The sequence below is a fragment of the Triticum urartu genome, chromosome 3A (assembly GCF_056163025.1).
Source record: "Triticum urartu cultivar PI428250 chromosome 3A, HENAU_Tu73, whole genome shotgun sequence".
NCBI lineage: Eukaryota > Viridiplantae > Streptophyta > Magnoliopsida > Poales > Poaceae > Triticum > Triticum urartu.
In genome coordinates this window covers 366,770,192-366,791,030 of record NC_141875.1, presented here as the reverse complement: position 1 = coordinate 366,791,030, position 20,839 = coordinate 366,770,192, and the positions used below count along the sequence as shown (strand labels likewise).

General features: G+C 45.3%; 1 protein-coding gene and 1 long non-coding RNA gene across 4 annotated transcripts; one reads left to right on the top strand and one right to left on the bottom strand.

Moving 5' to 3' along the window:
* The first annotated feature begins 8,560 nt into the window (after nt 1-8,560).
* Nucleotides 8,561-11,868, top strand: LOC147979726 (uncharacterized). Of its 2 annotated transcripts, none has more exons than XR_015618966.1 (2): nt 8,561-8,934; nt 11,545-11,868. It is a non-coding gene; the product is annotated as an uncharacterized LOC147979726 (long non-coding RNA). The 2 variants fall into 2 exon arrangements; XR_015618967.1 differs by having other exon boundaries at nt 10,119-11,868.
* Nucleotides 11,869-13,785: 1,917 nt separating this feature from the next.
* CBL10 (calcineurin B-like protein 10) lies at nt 13,786-16,983 on the bottom strand. 2 transcript variants are annotated; one of them, XM_087547141.1, is made up of 9 exons: nt 16,797-16,981; nt 16,429-16,705; nt 16,228-16,310; nt 15,399-15,458; nt 15,138-15,246; nt 14,997-15,049; nt 14,813-14,893; nt 14,578-14,690; nt 13,786-14,416 (listed from the first exon to the last, which is right to left on the bottom strand). In XM_087547141.1, the coding sequence occupies exons 1-9, from the start codon at nt 16,830-16,832 to the stop codon at nt 14,362-14,364; spliced, it is 867 nt and encodes a 288-aa protein (XP_087403267.1). In that variant the 5' UTR covers nt 16,833-16,981; the 3' UTR covers nt 13,786-14,361. The 2 variants fall into 2 exon arrangements, with proteins under 2 accessions (XP_087403267.1, XP_087403268.1); XM_087547142.1 differs by lacking the exon at nt 14,578-14,690 and having other exon boundaries at nt 16,797-16,983.
* Between the last annotated feature and the right edge of the window lie 3,856 nt (nt 16,984-20,839).

The following is a 20,839-nucleotide window of genomic DNA, read 5'->3' as shown; positions in this document are numbered from 1 at the left end:
TCTCCGTATTCCGAGGCCATATCTGTATATGCTTGGCTCGTCAAGTATAACCTGAGTATTCCGCGTGTGCAACTGTTTTGCACCCGTTGTATTTGAACGTAGAGCCTATCACACCCGATCATCACGTGGTGTCTCAGCACGAAGAACTTTCGCAACGGTGCATACTCAGGAAGAACACTTCTTGATAATTAGTGAGAGATCATCTTAAAATGCTACTATCAAACTAAGCAAAATAAGATGTATAAAAGATAAACATCACATGCAATCAATATAAGTGATATGATATGGCCATCATCATCTTGTGCTTGTGATCTCCATCTCCGAAGCACCGTCGTGATCACCGTCGTCACCAGCGCGACACCTTGATCTCCATCGTAGTATTGTTGTCGTCTCGCCAAGCTTGTGCTTCTACGACTATCGCTACCGCTTAGTGATAAAGTAAAGCATTACATCGCGATTGCATTGCATACAATAAAGCGACAACCATATGGCTCCTGCCGGTTGCGGATAACTCGGTTACAAAACATGATCATCTCATACAATAAAATTCAGCATCATGTCTTGACCATATCACATCACAACATGCCCTGCAAAAACAAGTTAGACGTCCTCTACTATGTTGTTGCAAGTTTTACGTGGCTGCTATGGGCTTAAGTAAGAACCAATCGCACCTACGCATCAAAACCACAATGATAGTTTGTCAATTTGACTCCGTTTTAACCTTCGCAAGGACCGGGCGTAGCCACACTTGGTTCAACTAAAGTTGGAGAAACTGTCACCCACAAGCCACCTCTGTGCAAAGCACGTCGGGAGAATCGGTCTCGCGTAAGCGTACGCGTAATGTCGGTCTGGGCCGCTTCATCCAACAATACCGCCAAACCAAAGTATGACATGCTGGTAGGCGGTATGACTTCTATCGCCCACAACTCACTTGTGTTCTACTCGTGCATATAACATCAACATATAAAACCTAGGCTCGGATGCCACTGTTGGGTTTCGTAGTAATTTCAAAAAAATTCCTACGCACACGCAAGATCATGTGATGCATAGCAACGAGGGGGGGGATGTGATCTACATACCTAGTAGATCGACAACGGAAGCGTTTGGTTGATGTAGTCGTACGTCTTTACGATCCGACCGATCAAGCACCGAAACTACGGCACCTCCAAGTTCTAGCACATGTTCAGCTCGATGACGATCCCCGGACTCCGATCCAGCAAAGTGTCGGGGAAGAGTTCCGTCAGCACGATGGCGTGGTGACGAACTTGATGCACTACAGCAGCAGGGCTTCGCCTAAACTCCGCTATAGTATTATCGAGGACTATGGTGGCTGGGGGCGCCGCACACGGCTAAGGAATAGATCACGTGGATCAACTTGTGTGTTCTAGGGTGCCTCTGCCTCAGTATATAAAGGACCAAAGGGGGGAGGCTGGCCGGCCACATAGGGCGCGCCAGGAGAGTCCTACTCCCTCTGGGAGTAGGATTCCCCCCCCCCCAATCCTAGTTGGAATAGGATTTGTGGAGGGGGGAAAAGAGAGAGAGGGGCCGGCCCCCTCTCCTTGTCCAATTCGGACCAAGGGAGGAGAGGGGCGCGCGTCCCATGTAGGGCTGCCTCTTCTCTTTTCCACTAAGGCCCATCATGGCCCATTTAGCTCCCGGGGGGTTCCGGTAACCTCCCGGTACTCCGGTAAAATCCCGATTTCACCCAGAACACTTCCGATATCCAAACATAGGCTTTCAATATATCAATCTTTATGTCTCGACCATTTCGAGACTCCTCGTCATGTCCGTGATCACATTCGGGACTCCGAACAACCTTCGGTACATCAAAATGCATAAACTCATAATATAACTATCATCGTAACCTTAAGCGTGCGGACCCTACGGGTTCGAGAACAATGTAGACATGACCGATACATGTCTCCAGTCAATAACCAATAGTGGGACCTGGATGCCCATATTGGCTCCTACATATTCTACGAAGATCTTTATCGGTCAGACCGCATAAAAACATACGTCGTTCCCTTTGTCATCGGTATGTTACTTGCCCGAGATTCGATCGTCGGTATTCCAATACCTAGTTCAATCTCATTGCCGGCAAGTCTCTTTACTCGTTCTGTAATACATCATCCCTCAACTAACTCATTTAGTTGCAGTGCTTGCAAGGCTTAAGTGATGTGCATTACCGAGAGGGCCCAGAGATACCTCTCCGACAATCGGAGTGACAAAACCTAATCTTGAAATACGCCAACCCAAAATGTACCTTTGGAGACACCTGTAGTACTCCTTTATAATCACCCAGTTACGTTGTGACGTTTGGTAGTACCCAAAGTGTTCCTCCGGTAAATGGGAGTTGCATAATCTCATAGTTATAGGAACATGTATAAGTCATGAAGAAAGCAATAGCAACATACTAAACGATCGGGTGCTAAGCTAATGGAATGGGTCATGTCAATCAGATCATTCTCTTAATGATGTGATCCCGTTAATCAAATAACAACTCATTGTTCATGGTCAGGAAACATAACCATCTTTGATTAACGAGCTAGTCAAGTAGAGGCATACTAGTGACACTTTGTTTGTCTATGTATTCACACATGTATTATGTTTCCGGTTAATACAATTCTAGCATGAATAATAAACATTTATCATGATTATAAGGAAATAAATAATAACTTTATTATTGCCTCTAGGGCATATTTCCTTCAGCTAGGTCTGCTCTCCGGCTACGTTCGCAATGTGCAGGTGTGCAAAGGGCGATGGGCCCAGACCCCTACGCCATAGGATTTAGACCGGCGTGCTGACCTCTCTGTTGTGCCTAGGTAGGGCTGCGATGTGTTGATCTTCCGAGGCCGTGCATGACCAAGGAAAGTGTGTCTGGCCAAATGGGATCGAGCGTGTTGGGAAATGTGGTGCACCCCTGCAGGGAAGTTGATCTATTCGAATAGCCGTGTCCCTCAGTAAAAGGACGACCCGGAGTTGTACCTTGACCATATGACAACTAGAACCGGATACTTAATAAAACACACCCTTCCAAGTGCCAGATACAACCGGTGATCGCTCTCTCACAGGGCGACGAGGGGAGGATCATCGGTTAGGATTATGCTATGCGATGATACTTGGTGAACTTACCATCTACTCTCTTCTCCTGCTGCAAGATGGAGGTTACCAGAAGCGTAGTCTTCGAAAGGACTAGCTATCCCCCTCTTATTCCGGCATTCTGCAGTTCAGTCCACATATGATACCCTTATTCCATTTGATACCAATGCATACATATGTAGTGTAGCTCCTTGCTTGCGAGTACTTTGGATGAGTACTCGCGGTTGCTTTGCTCCTTCTTTTCCCCCTTTCTATACCCGATTGCTGCGACCAGACGTTGGAGCCCAGGAGCCACACGCCAGTGTCGACGACGACTACTACTACTCGGGAGGTGCCTACTACTACGTGCAGCCCGCTGACGACGACCAGGAGTAGTTTAGGAGGATCCCAGGCAGGAGGCCTGCACCTCTTTCGATCTATATCCCAGTTTGTGCTAGCCTTCTTAAGGAAAATTTGTTTAACTTATGTCTATACTCAGATATTGTTGCTGCCGCTGACTCGTCTATGATCGAGCTCTTGTATTCGAGCCCTCGAGGCCCCTGGCTTGTAATATGATGCTTGTATGACTTATTTTTATTTTTAGAGTTGTGTTGTGATATCTTCCCGTGAGTCCCTGATCTTGATCGTACACGTTTGCGTGTATGATTAGTGTACGGTCAAATCGGGGGCGTCACAAGTTGGTATCAGATCCGACTGCCTGTAGGAATCCCCCTTCCACACTCCTTGGCCGAAGTCGAGTCTAGACATTACAAAAACTTTTACTAACATGGTTGTGTGCCTTACGGGCCCACGTCGCCATTGGGTGGTACTAGGATCTTTTACTCCTCGATCTTTACTCTGGGACTCTGATCTCTCTTCTATTCGGGTTAAATGATTTTGCTAAAAACAAAACTAACTTTAGGTTCTCGAAAATACTTTCTCCCGGAGAGCCCTCACTTCAGATGATCGCCTGTTGCAGTAGAAGATTCCGAAGTTACTCTACGATGCTCTCTCGAGTCTTTGTGCCATCGCATTTGCGATTTCCTTCCATCGTCAACCCCTATGAAAACTGCATACACTTTCCATTCATACAATCATTCCCCGTTGATCTTGTTATTACAAGATGCCCCAAAATACTCTCTGTTGTCCCGAGAATCCTTTGAGCTTACTGCCTTGTAGTTCTTTACCACGTGAATACCCCTACGGATAATTCCTCACACTTACCGAGTATCTGGTCATCCCCAGTTGCTCTGATGTTTCACAAAAGTCTTCGAAATACTATTCGATCTTCCAAAAATCCTTAACAGCTTATTGCTCTGCAAATACTTGTTTGCTTGCATTATGGGTGCTTCCCATATGTCTGGCAATATTCATTAGTCTCCTTTGACACTGTCATTTAATCCTATTGATTCAACATGAGTGCGAATGCACGCAATCATCGGTTTACCCTTTTAAATTATCTTTTCGGCTCAGATGTCATCTTGAACATGAGCTAGTTCTCGACCAAACTATTAGCCATCGATTGTACCCCTAAGGCTATTCAACTTATCCATCCCTAATCAGAACATTGCTTCTGATCCCTTGATTTGAAAATCATAATTCTTTTGCATTTGAGCTCTAGATTAGTCAGTTGTTTCTATAATCCAATGCCTTTGCATTGTTACTTCCTCTGATTGAGTACCGATACTCACATCAGATTCCTGGTGGTCCACGAGACCAATTGCTTGGTTATTATCCGACAGTGTCCTTCATATCCAATAACCTTGAGAGTTTCTCCCTGATACATAATGCCTTTGGTAAATTGTGTCTTCTGCCTTTGGCAAGTTATATCCTATGCTTTTTTCAACCATATGCTCTGCTTCGAGCATGTGTTAATTGATCCTAAAGTTCATGATATATGTTCTAAGATGCCCCGATGGGTTGAACCTATCCTTTTTCTAATCTGTGTGAACCCGGAAACTACTACGGGTCATACTCTACTTTGTTATGTCAGATAAGACTTCAACACTACAACTTCGTCGAAGGCGAGAAGTGAATGAAAGGTTATGCATTAGAGAAGTGGGAGTCGACCTTGAACTTTGTGTTCATGCCCATGGACATGATGTAGATCCTATCATGGAAACTTCTTGTAATAATAACTATTTCCTTGATAAATATCATCTAGAATCTGTTAATTGATCCTTTGCAACCGTGGTTCCGACCATGATTGTTCTGCTTTGACTCTATTTCTCGGACAAGTTAAAGTACTTGCCTTCTGCAGATCAGTACGCCTTCCCAACCTCTATTTTGTTCTACCTTCGAGTATTACCCCATGGTATCTCGAGGATATCAACCCATTGCACTTCATTTTATGAATTTCTGATGAAGTAGTACCTTTCCCCATCATAGTCACTCCACGGGTTTTGGGTTGTCGTCAATCGAGATCACCGATTTGCGAATCGAATCAAAACTGAGATTCAGTACTCTCAGTACTTTGTTGTTGAGAAGTTTAATACTCCATCACGTCACTCCTAGCCTCATCGGCTACATCATTATCGTGCTAATTTAACTATGCTACCCGGTCCTTAATCACGGAGCACAACTTTCGATGATGAGCTAAGCTGACGTCAATTTCCTCGTCTTATCATTCCACCTCCAACAACAAGCGTGATTCCGAGTTGGTGTCCTATCTGTGGTTCAAATAATCTTTTACTTGTTGTAGTGGATGTTCGATTACTTCTTCCTGGAGCCTCTCGACAAAATTTGTCGTGATCATTATCAACATTTTGGCTCCTTCCAGGTTTCAAATTGAATTCATGATGAGAAATACCATCCTTGCCCTCGATGAATTTTATTATCATCGACCACTTTATTGCCTTCCCACCAACACAAGCTTGTTCGTGTTTGGTGTTATACCTTCAGTTCCTTGCTATCCAGCAATTGGTTTTCTTTACCTTGGAACATTACCATCTATTATGTCATCAATGTTGTGAGAATTTCACAACCTCTTAAGAATTCGTGATACAGTGATGCTTCTCGCCATCACCATTCTTTACTTGGTCCCCGTGTTGAGTGAACTCCGTTGTGCAAATTTAATATCTCTAGCAACCCTATTGCTTCAGAGTTATTGGACAATAATTCCAAGTTGGTGTGTTGGTTGCCCAATCGCCATTCCGACGTTGGTCGTGCAACCCAACCCATATTTCGGGTGCACCTTTCAACCAATGTTTAATTGTGTATGGTTCCCTCCAGCATACATCATTAAGTCATTTGATCTGACTAATGTTGTCTCCTTGTTCACATAATTGTGGAAATCCATCTTTTGGAAATCTCATTGAATTGTCGCTGAGTTCACCAGCCACCTCCTCATTCTCTCCTTGATTTAATGACGAACTCTTTTTTGGAACTCGCTTCCATAGTTCAATTCCCGAGAATCTTACAATGTCATCTCGGCAATTTGTGTTGCACCTTTCTTCTCAGGCATCCTGAGTCTGAGTTATCCTGACACCAATCAGATCTGAATCTCGGTCAAATATGATGGTTGGAACTTATTTCCAAGAGTTATAACAATGGTCTTTATGTGACCTGGTAAGGTGATGTCATCCTAGCACACCTGGCCGGAGGTCCTATTGTTATAGATTCCTTTTTAGCAATGTTAACCATTCTTCCATGAGGAAATTGAAAGACTTATTCTATAAGATGTTCCTGATGAAACCATTGAGTATCCAGAGTCCGGCCTTTGCTTGAAAACCATGTCAATGCTATCTCGAAGCATGTCTGTGGTACTCTGATCTTCAATAAGAACATTTGAAGCACAATGCTAAAATTTCTTTATCAATTATCCAACCATCGTTGTATGGGTAATGTCATGAAATTCCTCTCCCATTACCTAAATGGTTTTCTACTTTCTATCCTGTCATGGATATCATGCTCCATTTGTCCTTGGGAAGGATATACCCCCGAAGTATGTGTGTATACACATTTTCATTTCCATTGTTCTGTTTAAACTTGATAATAGCATTTTCCTTTCCATTGTCTTGTTTAACCTTTCTTGTAATCTGACTTAACTGAGCAGTGATACTTCCCTGCTTAGTAAACACCTCGTTGTACAACTCTGTCAGTAAGACCTTGTTACTTTTTTTGATGACATTCCGGTAACCACCGATGGACGAGAACTTTGCCTACTGGTCCGCCTCGTTTCAACGAGCAGGAAAATGGTTCTCTTCGTCCCTCGCCCTTGGTACCAACGATGCTGCCAACATAACTGGCCGGTTATTCTCTGACGTGCCTTGCTTACATGATCGTGCAAGACGTCACCCCTCTTCCTACTTTTTACCCACATGGTGGGCCCATAACCCACAGGTCCACTGGATCGAAACCTGACTCTTCTGTACACCCCTGTTCGCAAGGTTGTTCCTCGCGCGTGGCCTCCTATGTAATTCATGGACCACCTTCCCAGTGATCTATTCTGGTATCAGACACAATACTTATTCTCGTTGCTCTGTACCCCTTTCACACTTTGTTTCAGGCAAAGAATGATTGCCTATCCACTTGAAAATTCTGGTTGCACCTTCTTACCTTACTCTCGATTTGTTTTATTTGTTCAACCCGAGAGAAACTCACGTGTTCATTCATGGGATAACCCCCAGATGATTACCCCTATAGCATTCTAACGTTGTCATGTTGCCCCTTACTTATTATTAAGTACAATGGAGTTCCCGAAGAAAGGATGACGACTTCATCATGATGACCTGAAGCCGAGGTATGAAGACATCAATGCTATGGATCGAACACTTAGAGAAGAGCAACCAAGACCGAGAAGACTCGTTAGAATTTCGTAACCAAATCTTTTCCCCATTAGTCCCCCTCTTGAATCTCGAGACGAGATTTCTTGTAGTGGAGGAGAATTGTGACGCCCGGATAATTAAGCTACAGTGATCCCCCGCTAATGATGCCACGTCACCTCAGTTACTGTGGATAAACTCTCATCAGTTCGAAACCCAGTTCAAACTTCAAATTTAAAACAAAAGCAAACAATAAAAGTTTTCAAATAATAAAACTAAAATGTTCGGAGTGAACCAAATATTGCATAGGTAAATTTGGTGGAGAAACCACACTTCTATAAAAGTGTAAAATACTCTAGAATGTTTTAAACAGTAGCAAAAACAATTAGTTGAATGCATTTTACATTAAATAAAATATTAAACTATTTTATCTAGTTGCCCAAACTTATGTGGCGGTAGCCTATTTATTAACACTAAAGTAGGGACTACTTTTATAGTTTATAAAACTAAAGTAAAAGAGGAACTTAAATTAAAACAGAAAAGAAAATAAAGAAAAAGGAAAAGAACAAAAACAGAAAACAAAACTAACTGGAAAAAATGAAAAGGAAACGCCACCCCCTGGGCCAACCGACCCAACAGGCCGGCCCAGCCCAACTTGCCCCTCTCCTTCCTCCTCTTTTCATAGAGGGGAGGTGGACGCCGGGCGGCCGGCCGTGGCCGCGATAACCACGTGTCGGCCATCCGCCGCGCCTCCGTCGACCTACAAAGCGTCGCCCCGCACCCTGAAACCCTAGCCTCACCACTTCCCCCTCGCGCCCCCCTACGCCCTCTCTCTCTTGTTCCCGAGCTCGTCCGCCCGTGGCAGTCGCCATCTCATCGTTGTTACCGCGGCCACCGGCCACCCCGAGCGCTGCCTGGAAGTCCAGGAGGTCCGCCGTGGCCTTCTCCCCCCGCCTCCACCACCGGATCGAGGCTGGGGCGCCGCGAAGCTGCTACCCGCGCCCGTTCCCCTTCGCCGGCGTTTGCCTCGGCCGCCGCATCGATCTGCCGTCTACGACCGTCCCCGGCACCCCCGAGCCTTCCCTGCAACGCTGTGAGCGGCCGTCGCCTCTCCCCTCTCTTCCCTGCCCCTCTCCGCGCGCGTAGCTCGCTCCCTACGCCGTTTCCGCCATGGCCGAAGCTCCTCATCTCCGCCACACTAGCTGTCATCGCTGTCGTCGGTTTCGTGCCCGGCCGAGCACGGGAACGTGCTCAGGCCATCCCGCCGAAGCCGCCCGTGCCCTCCACTCATCCTCCCGACCCCCTTTCACTGGATCCGATCGCGCCCCTACTCCGACGACCGCCACAGAGCTCGCCGTCGCCGATTTAGGCCGTCTCCGGCCACGCCGATGCTACCATCGGGCGCGGCTTTGCGCCCCTGTTCGAACGAGCCAAACCCCGGGCTCGGAGACCCCCTGTCGACGTTTTCCGGCGGATGCCGAGCCACGCCGCCGCAGAAGTAGCTCGCCGGAGCTCCCTCCGGTGCCACCGCTGACGTGGCCGGTCACTGGGGCCCACCTGGGTCGCTGCCAGTGGGTCCCCTGGCCCCAGTTGACTGGGTTGACCCAGTCAACTGAGCTGACTAGGCAGCCCCCAGCCACTGACATGCGGGCCCTACTGCATATTAAGTTAACTAAAACATAATTATAATTAAAACTTAATTAGTTTAGTCAATTACCTATGACAGGTGGGGTCTAGTAGCTAATTAGCCCAGATTAGTTTGTTTAATCCACTGTTAGACTAACATAGTCTGACATGTGGGTCCCATTGGACCCATAGGTCAGGTTTGACTCAAGTTGATCGCACTGTTGACCGTTGACGTCACACATACATCATGCTGACATCATCCCAAACTATTCCGGATAATGTTGATTTAATTAATTAAATAAATCCTAAAAATGATTTAAATCTTTTAAAATTAATATAAAATAAATCGTAGCTCGGATGGAAAAACTTTGTACATAAAAGTTGCTCAGAACGACGAGACGAATCCGGATACGCAGCCCGTTCGTCCGCCACGCATCCCTAACATAGCAAACACGCAACTTTCCCCCTCCGGTTCATCTATCCGAAAACGCGAAACACCGGGAATACTTTCCCCCGGATGTTTTCCCCCTTCACCGGTACCACCTCGTACCGCGTTAGGGCACCCCTAGCACCGATACTTGTCATGTCATGCATCGTTATGCATCTGTTTGCATTGTATTCATTGTTTCTTCCCCCTCTTCTCTCCGGTAGACTACGAGACCGACGCCGCTGCTAGTGCCCCATCCGACTGCGTCACCGACGACCCCTCCTTGTCTGAGCAACCAGGCAAGCCCCCCCCCTTGATCACCAGATATCGCCTACTCTTCTCTATACTGCTTGCATTAGAGTAGTGTAGCATGTTACTGCTTCCGTTAATCCTATCCTGATGCATAGCCTGTCCTTGCTGCTACTGTTGTTACCTTTACCTGCAATCCTAATGCTTAGTATAGGATGCTAGTTTATCATCAGTGGCCCTACATTCTTGTCCGTCTGCCATGCTATACTACCGGGCCGTGATCACTCGGGAAGTGATCACAGGTATATACTTATACATATATACATGCTATACAGGTGGTGACTAAAGTCGGGTCGGCTCGTAGGAGTACCCGCGAGTGATTCCGATGTTGGGGGCTGAAGGGGCAGGTGGCTCCATCCCGGTAGAGGTGGGCCTGAGTTCCCGAAGGCCCCCGACTGTTACTTTGTGGCGGAGCGACAGGGCAGGTTGAGGCCACCTAGGAGAGAGGTGGGCCTGGCCCTGGTCGGCGTCCGTGGTTATTTCAAAATAACACGCTTAATGAGATCTTGGTATTTGATCTGAGTCTGGCTACTGGCCTATACTCACTAACCATCTACGCGGGGACAGTTATGGGCACTCGACGTCGTGGTATCAGCCGAAGCCTTCGTGACGTCAGCGACTGAGCGGCACGCGCCGGGTTGGACCGCGTAACGCAACTTCCTTTGTAATGGAGGTTGTTAGGTCTGCTCTCCGGTCGCGTTCGCAATGTGCAGGTGTGCAAAGGGCGATGGGCCCAGACCCCTGCGCCATAGGATTTAGACTGGCGTGCTGACCTCTCTGTTGTGCCAAGGTAGGGCTGCGACGTGCTGATCTTCCGAGGCCGGGCATGACCCAGGAAAGTGTGTCCGGCCAAATGGGATCGAGCGTGTTGGGAAATGTGGTGCACCCCTGTAGGGAAGTTGATCTATTCGAATAGTCGTGTCCCTCGGTAAAAGAACGACCCGAAGTTGTACCTTGACCTTATGACAACTAGAACCGGATACTTAATAAAAGACACCCTTCCAAGTGCCAGATACAACCGGTGATCGCTCTCTCACAGGGCGACGAGGGGAGGATCATCGGTTAGGATTATGCTACGCGATGATACTTGGTGAACTTACCATCTACTCTCTTCTCCTGCTGCAAGATGGAGGTTACCAGAAGCGTAGTCTTCGAAAGGACTAGTTATCCCCCTCTTATTTCGGCATTCTGTAGTTCAGTCCACATATGATACACTTATTCCATTTGATACCAATGCATACATATGTAGTGTAGCTCCTTGCTTGCGAGTACTTTGGATGAGTACTCACGGTTGCTTTGCTCCTTCTTTTCCCCCTTTCTATACCCGATTGCTGCGACCAGACATTGGAGCCCAGGAGCCAGACACCACCGTCGACGACTACTATTACTACTCGGGAGGTGCCTACTACTACATGCAGCCCACTAACGACAACCAGGAGTAGTTTAGGAGGATCCCAGGCAGGAGGCCTGCGCCTCTTTCAACATGTATCCTAGTTTGTGCTAGCCTTCTTAAGGCAAATTTGTTTAACTTATGTCTATACTCAGATATTGTTGCTTCCGCTGACTCGTCTATGATCGAGCTCTTGTATTCGAGCCCTCGAGGCCCCTGGCTTGTAATATGATGCTTGTATGGCTTATTTTTATTTGTAGAGTTGTGTTGTGATATCTTCCCGTGAGTCCCTGATCTTGATCGTACACGTTTGCATGTATGATTAGTGTACGGTCAAATCGGGGGTGTCACATTGCCCCATGTGATTGACCAAAATCGGTTACGTGGGCAGTCTGGACTCTTGATGGCATGGAATCGGGGAGATGGCGAGTGTACCTACGACACTGCTCAACAACATGTGTTAGGTGGGCATGGTTCTAATTGTGTCGCTAGGTCTACCAGAAATGTGCGTCTGAATGACTGTGCGATATTGGATCGACAAGTGGTGGCAGAACAAGGTGACATCATCTAGGAGGTGCTTTTCTATGTACATGTTTGAACTTTTATTCTTTTATTAATAATGTACAGCGTACAACCGATTGTTCTATGGGCTTTGCTTCAAAACAAAGGAGGTGCTTTTCTAGTGCATGGGCACGAGTTCCAGGGCTGAAAATCCATGATCTATCAGGTCCGACTTTCATTGGTTCAACCTGTCATTCACGAGGCGCTCCCTTGTTGAAGGTATTGCCTGGAGTTTACTAGACTCTTCTCCGAGGTGAAAACCAATGGTCTGGCCTTGATGATTGGATCCAGCGACGACAGGGTCCGTGCCTTGTTTCATTTATGGAGGCGCCGTTGTTGAAGCATCTATCTTGGTACCTTGGATTGCCATCATTAATGGTTGTTGATGTTGTTTGTTGCAGCTGTCGTGTTGATCTTTTTTTCTTTGTTTTGTAATAATTTAGCTATGTGCATCCTCGATGTTTTAGGTAGCTCTTGAGTCGTTTTGGTGTAGAGGCCATAATATCTTTTTGATATTATTATTATTATTATTATTATTATTATTATTATTATTATTATTATTCCTTTGTCAAAAAACTTCGTGAAAGTGAACTTCAACACTGCCGCTAGAAGCCAAGACGACAGCTCATCATAATATCTATCAGGTTCCATCCACCTACGCGTGTTGTATCCCCCAGATTTCCTTGTTTCTAGTTTCTAGTATATGATGCGACTATTCTGGGTTGATCAAGTTTGTTTTGACACTATAATAGAAATAATGCATAATGAATAATCAACCTGTGATCCTTTTATAAATGGGAATCAAATTTTAATTGGATGGTTAGAAGGTTGGTTGTACGTGCAGCCCACCAGGGATGATTCTTTTCACCATAATGCTGGCATTTGGTGATTGGTGTGAGTTCTCTTTCTGCAGGGAGTGAAGCACTCGATATGATGTGCAATCTGTTATCCCAGTCGAAGAAACTTACTTTACTTCACTTCAACGATTAGCACTAGAAAAATATGATGTGAAACACTTGATATGATGTGCAATCTTATACCAGTCGAAGACATTTTTTAGATGAAGAACTGTCCTTGCATAATCCAAGGAACACCAAAGGCTTGAAATCTTCCTTGCATAATCCAAGGAACACCAAAGGCTTGAAATCTTATAAAACAGGACTACTTGTTACTGCCTCCTATGGACTCCAGGAAACCTTTGGTTACTGGGTGCAACCAATGGGAGATAGTAACTCGGGCTATATTCAACCGGTTCGGATGGCGGTCGCATAACATGATAGAGGACTAGAGAGCTTGTCCTTATTATCACCGTATCGGTTGTTTTATTTTTTTTAGGCCCTTTATTTTTTCAGATCTTTATGCTATGACTTTGCTCCGTTTGCGAGCTGTAAAACCTTTATGATGATACTTTCTGAATTTTTAATAAAAGGGCCGCATGCATCATCGTGATGCAGAGGCCGGGGGTATACCTCCATTTCCAAAAAAAAAAAACTTGCTACCGCCTCCGTCCCAAAATAAGTGTCGTGGTTTAGTTCAAATTTATTCAAATTTAAACTAAACCCACGACATTTATTTTAGGACGGAGGGAGTACTATATATATGTCCCTACCACGGACTGGATGATTGGTCCATGAAACAACATCAGGTAGATTGTTCAGCAGTATTTTGCTGCTACCGCCAAGCAAAAACATGCGTCTCCGGAAGGTTTCTGACCCAAAAAGAAGAAGAAAAAAACAACAACAACCAAAGCTAATGCATGACATGTTCCTCAAGGAGCAGGTCGATTCAAATGTATAGAATTCATAAGATAGTCTGTTAGGCGGGAAGGCACTTGAAGAAACTAACTGCTGATTCCAGAACTGGCTGGCACTTCCGGAGCCTTGTCTGAATTCCCTTGTACAAGCTCGAGCATATATGTACAGTTGCTCCTGAGCTTTTCAGAGCTTAAGGAGTGATGTATGTACAGCTTTGAAAATACCAGTTTGAGCTCATGACCGTTGCTTCATTTCTAAGTTGCCGTCGTGGTCGTTGGTTCGGCGCCGATTCAGTTCTCTGATGACAGACACAATCAACAGTCACCGATGGTAATTTTCTTCAGTAGGTGGTTATGAGTGTTCTTTTTCTCAGGAAACCCGATATTCAACAAGAGAGCTGACAGACATAATATGCTGCCAACTTGTCGCCGTCATGTAGGAATCTTGCACTATTTAGTCTTCAACTGCCGTGTTGAAGACAAAACTAGGAAAAGATGTTGTGATGTCCCTGAATTATATGACATGGAGAAGAAATCAGTAAAGTAAACAACGACAAATCTATTCTTTGAAGAACAATGACAAGAAATCTCTGGATAGCTATAAACCATGCTGGCTGTAATTTACAAAACAACAATTGCAGTTAATTGGTTGTAGCTTTCAAACTCAAACCTAAGATAGGGTAGGGTCATGTTCTTTAACAGATTAGGGTGGCGCAATACAAATTCCTTCCATTCTTCTTGGCTGATTTTCCCATCCCTATCAGTATCAGCGTCTTCAAACGTCTGAAACGTCAAGTAACACTTACATCTACTGAAATTTTTCTGAAACTGAAACTGAAAACCATGCATCCACACAAGATGATTAAGAAAATTTACCAGAGATGGCCAAGCAAGTTATTGTTTACCTTATCTATGATGGCCTCAAGAAGCTCGTCAGACAATTTCATATCAGATTCATTCAAAATGGCAATAACCATTTGCATAACCTAAAGAAACAGGCATGCCAATGGATCATCTTGCCGAGGATCAGCTTAAAAGGAGAATTACATCCATAATAGATATAAAAATAGAACATGATAATGAACTAACCTCTTCACGCTCAATAAATCCGGTTTGCCTCAAATCATACAGCTTAAATGCAACTGAAAAGGAAAACAGAAAGAGAGCGGCCCCTTTAAATATCTCATCACATTAATATGGGCAGGTGATTTCAGCAGGAACCGTACTTACAATTAATCTTATCCTCCACAGGTGAACATGGATGGAAGACACTGAGAGCATGAATAAACTCATCAAACTCTATTACTCCATTCTTCTTTTCATCAAACAAATCAAAAACCTGGATTACAGAGAACAACTTTAGCCGTGTGTTTTATTTCTAGCAACATGTGATGTGAATAATTCCATAATAACAAGAACAAGAATTCAGAACTTTGTGTAAATAATGAACTTCACAGCATTTAAAGATAGAAAAATGATTCAAACACTCACCCTGTCAATAAAAAGATTCTGCCCGCTAGGAGTCTTGAATAATGCTAGCTGCAGTTCTTCCTAAACAACATTTCAACAGATGAAACAGATAAGAGGAAAAAATCGACAGTTCCAATCACACTAGTATTCGAGAAGATAGGACATTCAAACTTTGTTTATTACTCACGATGTTCTTAAGCCACTAGTATTTTTTATCCCAAGACGTTATATGTGCACACCAGTCAAGTAAATGCAAAATTACGATAGTGTTAGCTTGATAAAAAACTTATATGCACTCAATACTTGACCAATCACCATTATGTTGGATCACTTGGGATGACACAAGAAGGAACATGATAACCACACATACAGAGATGCAGGCTTTAAGGTTGATTGTGCACATGGAAGCCACACAACTTGCTAACCTGGAAAAATTCTATGTGCTGTCAAACCAATTTTATAATACTCCCATGTGCACTGGTCATGTCTGGATACGTTAGCAGTCGGCCCAACACTTCGTGATCAGATGCTAAGTTGCACATCACACTGGTGTCCAAAAAAAATTTTTGGTTGCGCATCGCTCTCGTATAACCAGATACTCCTAAACGATCATGTATATCTATCAAAGTGTCACTATACATGCGGCCAGTAAAACCTATTCCTTTCAGGCTGCAGCCTGCAGGCAGAACCCAGTTACCCACGACCACGGGATAGAACACGGCTTGAGGTTTTAAAAACATATAAACTGCTCCCTGCACTGAAAAGAAGAGCGAGAAGCAAGCAATTCATCACTAATTTACTGATCGGAAGAAGCGCCAGATGTAAGAACTGAAGCGGTTTTTGGAGGTACCTTGTGGATGAGCCCGTCGTCGATGATGGAGCAGCTGATCTTCTTGTAGAGCTCGAACAGCGCCTCCACCTCGTTCACCGAGACTTCGTTCAATTTCAAAAGGAAAAGAGAGAGAGGGAGGGAGAACTGGATCAAACGACATTGCAAAGAACGGCAGGTAAGAACTAAGAACCCGGAAGGGGGGAAGAGGGATTTAAGTACAGCAACGGGACTCCTCGGCGAGGCGGGCAAGGTTGCGGAAGTCGAGGGAGGTGCAGCCTGGCCCGACGCGGCGGCGGAACAGGTGATGGCTCTTCTTCTTGGCCGTGAGGAAGGACGAAGCAGAGGATTCTCTGCGCAGGCGCGAGGAGGAGGACGACGAAGGGCAGATGTCGGCGAGGCAGTCGGTGAGGACGAAAAAGACGGCCTCGGCGACGGCAACGAAGGGCAAGAAGGCGGCGCAGAGCCGCTCCCCCACCGTCAGCGAGCTCCCCGACCTCTGCAGACAAACACGGGAAATCGCAGCTCATAAAAGACATTCGGATTTCGTCCGTCCAAATCAGAAGAAGAAGGCGGGAAGCGCAACGCACCACGTCCCCGGAGCCGGAGGAGAAGCGCGAGTCCATGGCGGCGTACCCCACCACCCGCTCCCTCCCCTTGCTCGTTTAACGGCTCGCCCGCGTGACCGGCCGTGTCGTTTTGAGGGCTCGGGCATTGTGCTTGTAGGAGTACTAGGTAGAGTTCAGTGGCAGTGTGACGCCGGCTCGCTTTCAGCTGAGATTTCCTTGCCGTAATGATCATTTCCTTCAGTTTGTGTCATGCTCGGACGCACAAACCACAACCCGCTTTTAGTTTTTCTTTCTTCTTTTCTCTCTTCCCTTTTAGCAGTTTCTTTTCTTCTCTTCTTTGCGTGCTTTATCTGCTTTTGTCGATTTGGGAATATCCTTTTTCTTAACACATGTAGGACGGCCAAAAACATGACGGCGTGCGTGACACAAGGATACCGCAAGTAAAGCAGCTTTCTTAAACTTTTTTAAGCCTAAAGGCATCTTCAAAGCGGACTTTCAGACCGCCTGTATCCGTTCTGATCAAGCGGTCCAGACACATTTTGTCATTGCTTCACAGATCGGTCTCAACTCTGTTTTCTCGTAAACTGAAGGCAAATCTATGGGGATGGGGCTTTACAGGAGTCCGGACCGTTGGCACGCGCGCGTCAACACCTCGGTCCCAAACAAAACCCTCTCGCACGCGTCGACCGAGAATGCTGCTCGCGCCACGTCCGGTCTCCGCACTTGTTCAATGCTAGAGCGGCGTGGCCGGACGGCTCTCCCGGCATTCAAATAGGTTGCCCGTTTGTCCGCCTGACGACATTAAAGAAAGCACAACTGCCGAGAAACCCACTCCGGCGTCCGCATTCACACATCCTATCACTTGGCCTGGCCAGCGCCCGCTATTTATAGATGGCCAAGCCGACACGATCCGCACCGCACCACACCCCACCTCCGCTCCTAATCTCCTAGTTGCTCCACGTCTGCCATGACCTCGAGCTCCAAAGCGTTATGGGCCAGCCTCTTCACCGCACAAAAGCAGGAGCTGGCCAACTAGCAGGCTTGTCGTGCCAGTCGAATAGAGGCAAGCTTGCCGGCGAGCTCGCCGGCGGGGAGCGACGCCGACGAGAGGATGGACGAGGCATACGACGACAGGCCGACACCACCGCCCTCGTCGGTCCATGTCGGCATATCATTGGAGCACGCCTGAGCGCACTTCAACGTCGTATTGGCAGAAAAGCAGCAGGCTCGCTGATGTCGATGTTCCGACAAGCACAGGAGGACTAAAGATACAACCTTCGGCTCCTCGATGAGCACCGACTCGTGGAGGGACAAATCACCGGGGAGTAGGCGAACGACTATGCCATCGCGGCCATGGTCGGAGAGGATCCCAGATTCCTAGTTGAGCAACATACGTTGTACTAGTCCATGCGTAGCACCTGCGAGATCCGCCGCAAGCGATGGCTGATACGTCCATTTTGCATCATGTTTTCCTACTGATATTTATATTATTTTTGGGTCATTTCACTTTATGATGCAATTCTCATGCCTTTTCTCTCTTGATTTGCAAGCATTAAATGGAGAGGGAGATTACTGGCAGCTGGAGTTCTGAACCTAAAAGAGCTACAATAGAGATAACTATCTACAGAGCTCCAAATGACCTAAAAATTCACGATGAACTTTTATTGAATATATAAAAAATACTAGAGCAAAGAAACACCAAGGGGGGGCACCAGTTGCCCATAAGGCAACAGGGCTTGGTCACCCCCTGGGCGCGCCCTGATGCCTTATGGGCCCCTGCTACCTCTTGAGCACTTGCGTTGGTTTTTTCTTAAAGAGGAAAGGGTGATGCAGCAGAGTAGCGTAAGTATTTCCCTCGGTTTTTGAGAACCAAGGTATCAATCCAGTAGGAGGCCACGCACGAGTCCCTCGTACCTACACAAACAAATAAATCTTCGCAACCAACGCGATAAGGGGTTATCAATCCCTACACGGCCACTTATGAGAGTGAGATCTAATAGATATGATAAGATAATATTTTTAGTATTTTTATGATAAAGATGCAAAGTAAAATAAATGGCAAAGGAAATAACTAAGTATTGGAAGATTAATATGATGGAAGATAGACCCGTGGGCCATAGGTTTCACTAGTGGCTTCTCTCGAGAGCATAAGTATTCATGGCGGGTAAACAAATTACTGTTGAGCAATTGACAGAATTGAGCATAGTTATGAGAATATCTAGGTATGATCATGTATATAGGCATCACGTCCGAAACAAGTAGAATTACTCCACACATCGACCGCTATCCAGCATGCATCTAGAGTATTAAGTTCAAGAGAATAGAGTAACGCTTTAAGCAAGATGACATGATGTAGAGGGATAAACTCATGCAATATGAAATAAACCCCATCTTGTTATCCTCGATGGCAACAATACAATACGTGCCTTGCTGCCCCTACTGTCACTGGGAAAGGACACCGCAAGATTGAACCCAAAGCTAAGCACTTCTCCCATTGCAAGAAAGATCGATCTAGTAGGCCAAACCAAACTGATAATTCGAAGAGACTTGCAAAGATAACCAATCATACATAAAAGAATTCAGAGAAGATTCAAATATTGCTCATATATAAACTTGATCATAAACCCACAATTCATCGGTCTCAACAAACACACTACAAAAGAAGATTACATTGAATAGATCTCCACAAGAGAGGGGGAGAACTTTGTATTGAGATCCAAAAAGAGAGAAGAAGCCATCTAGCTAATAACTATGGACCTGTAGGTATGAAGTAAACTACTCACACTTCATCGGAAGGGCTATGGTGTTGATGTAGAAGCCCTCCGTGATCGATGCCCCCTCCGGCGGAGCTCCAGAACAGGCCCCAAGATGGGATCTCGTGGATACAAAAATTTACGGCGGTGGAATTAGGGTTTTGGCTCCGTATCTGGTAGTTTGGGGGTACATAGGTATATATAGGAGGAAGGAGTACGTCGGTGGAGCAACAGGGGGCCCACGAGGGTGGAGGGCGCGCCCAGGGGGGTAGGCGCGCCCCCTACCTCGTGGCCTCCTGGTTGATGTCTTGATGTAGGGTCCAAGTCCTCTGGATCATGTTCGTTCCGAAAATCACGTTCCCGAAGGTTTCATTCCGTTTGGACTCCGTTTGATATTCTTTTTCTGTGAAACCCTAAAATAGGCAAAAAAACGACAATTCTGGGATGGGCCTCCGGTTAATAGGTTAGTCCCGAAAATAATATAAAAGTGTAAAATAAAGCCCAATAATGTCCAAAACAAAATATAATATAGCATGGAACAATAAAAAATTATGGATACGTTGGAGACGTATCAAGCATCCCCAAGCTTAATTTCTGCTCGTCCTCAAGTAGGTAAATGATAAAAATAGAATTTTTGATGTGGAATGCTACTTAGCATAATTTCAATGTAATTCTATTAATTGTGGTATGAATATTCAGATCCGAATGATTCAAGACAAAAGTTTAATATTGACATAGAAATAATAATACTTCAAGCATACTAACTAAGCAATTATGTCTCTTCAAAATAACATGCCCAAAGAAAGTTATCCCTACAAAATCATATAGTCTGGCTATGCTCCATCTTCACCACACAAAGTATTCAAATCATGCACAACCCCGATGACAAGCTAAGAAATTATTTCATACTTTTAATGTTCTCAAACTTTTTCAATTTTCAAGCAATACATGAGCGTGAGCCATGGACATAGCACTATAGGTGGAATAGAATGGTGGTTGTGGAGGAGACAAAAAGGGAGAAGATAGTCTCACATCAACTAGGTGTATCAATGGGCTATGGAGATGCCCATCAATAGATATCAATGTGAGTGAGTAGGGATTGCCATGCAACGGATGCACTAGAGCTATAAATATATGAAAGATCAACAAAAAGAAACTAAGTGGGTGTGTATCCAACTTGCTTGCTCACAAAGACCTAAGGCATTTTGAGGAAGCCCATCGTTGGAATATACAAGCCAAATTCTATAATGAAAAAATCCCACTAGTATATGAAAGTGATAACATAGGAGACTCTCTATTATGAAGATCATG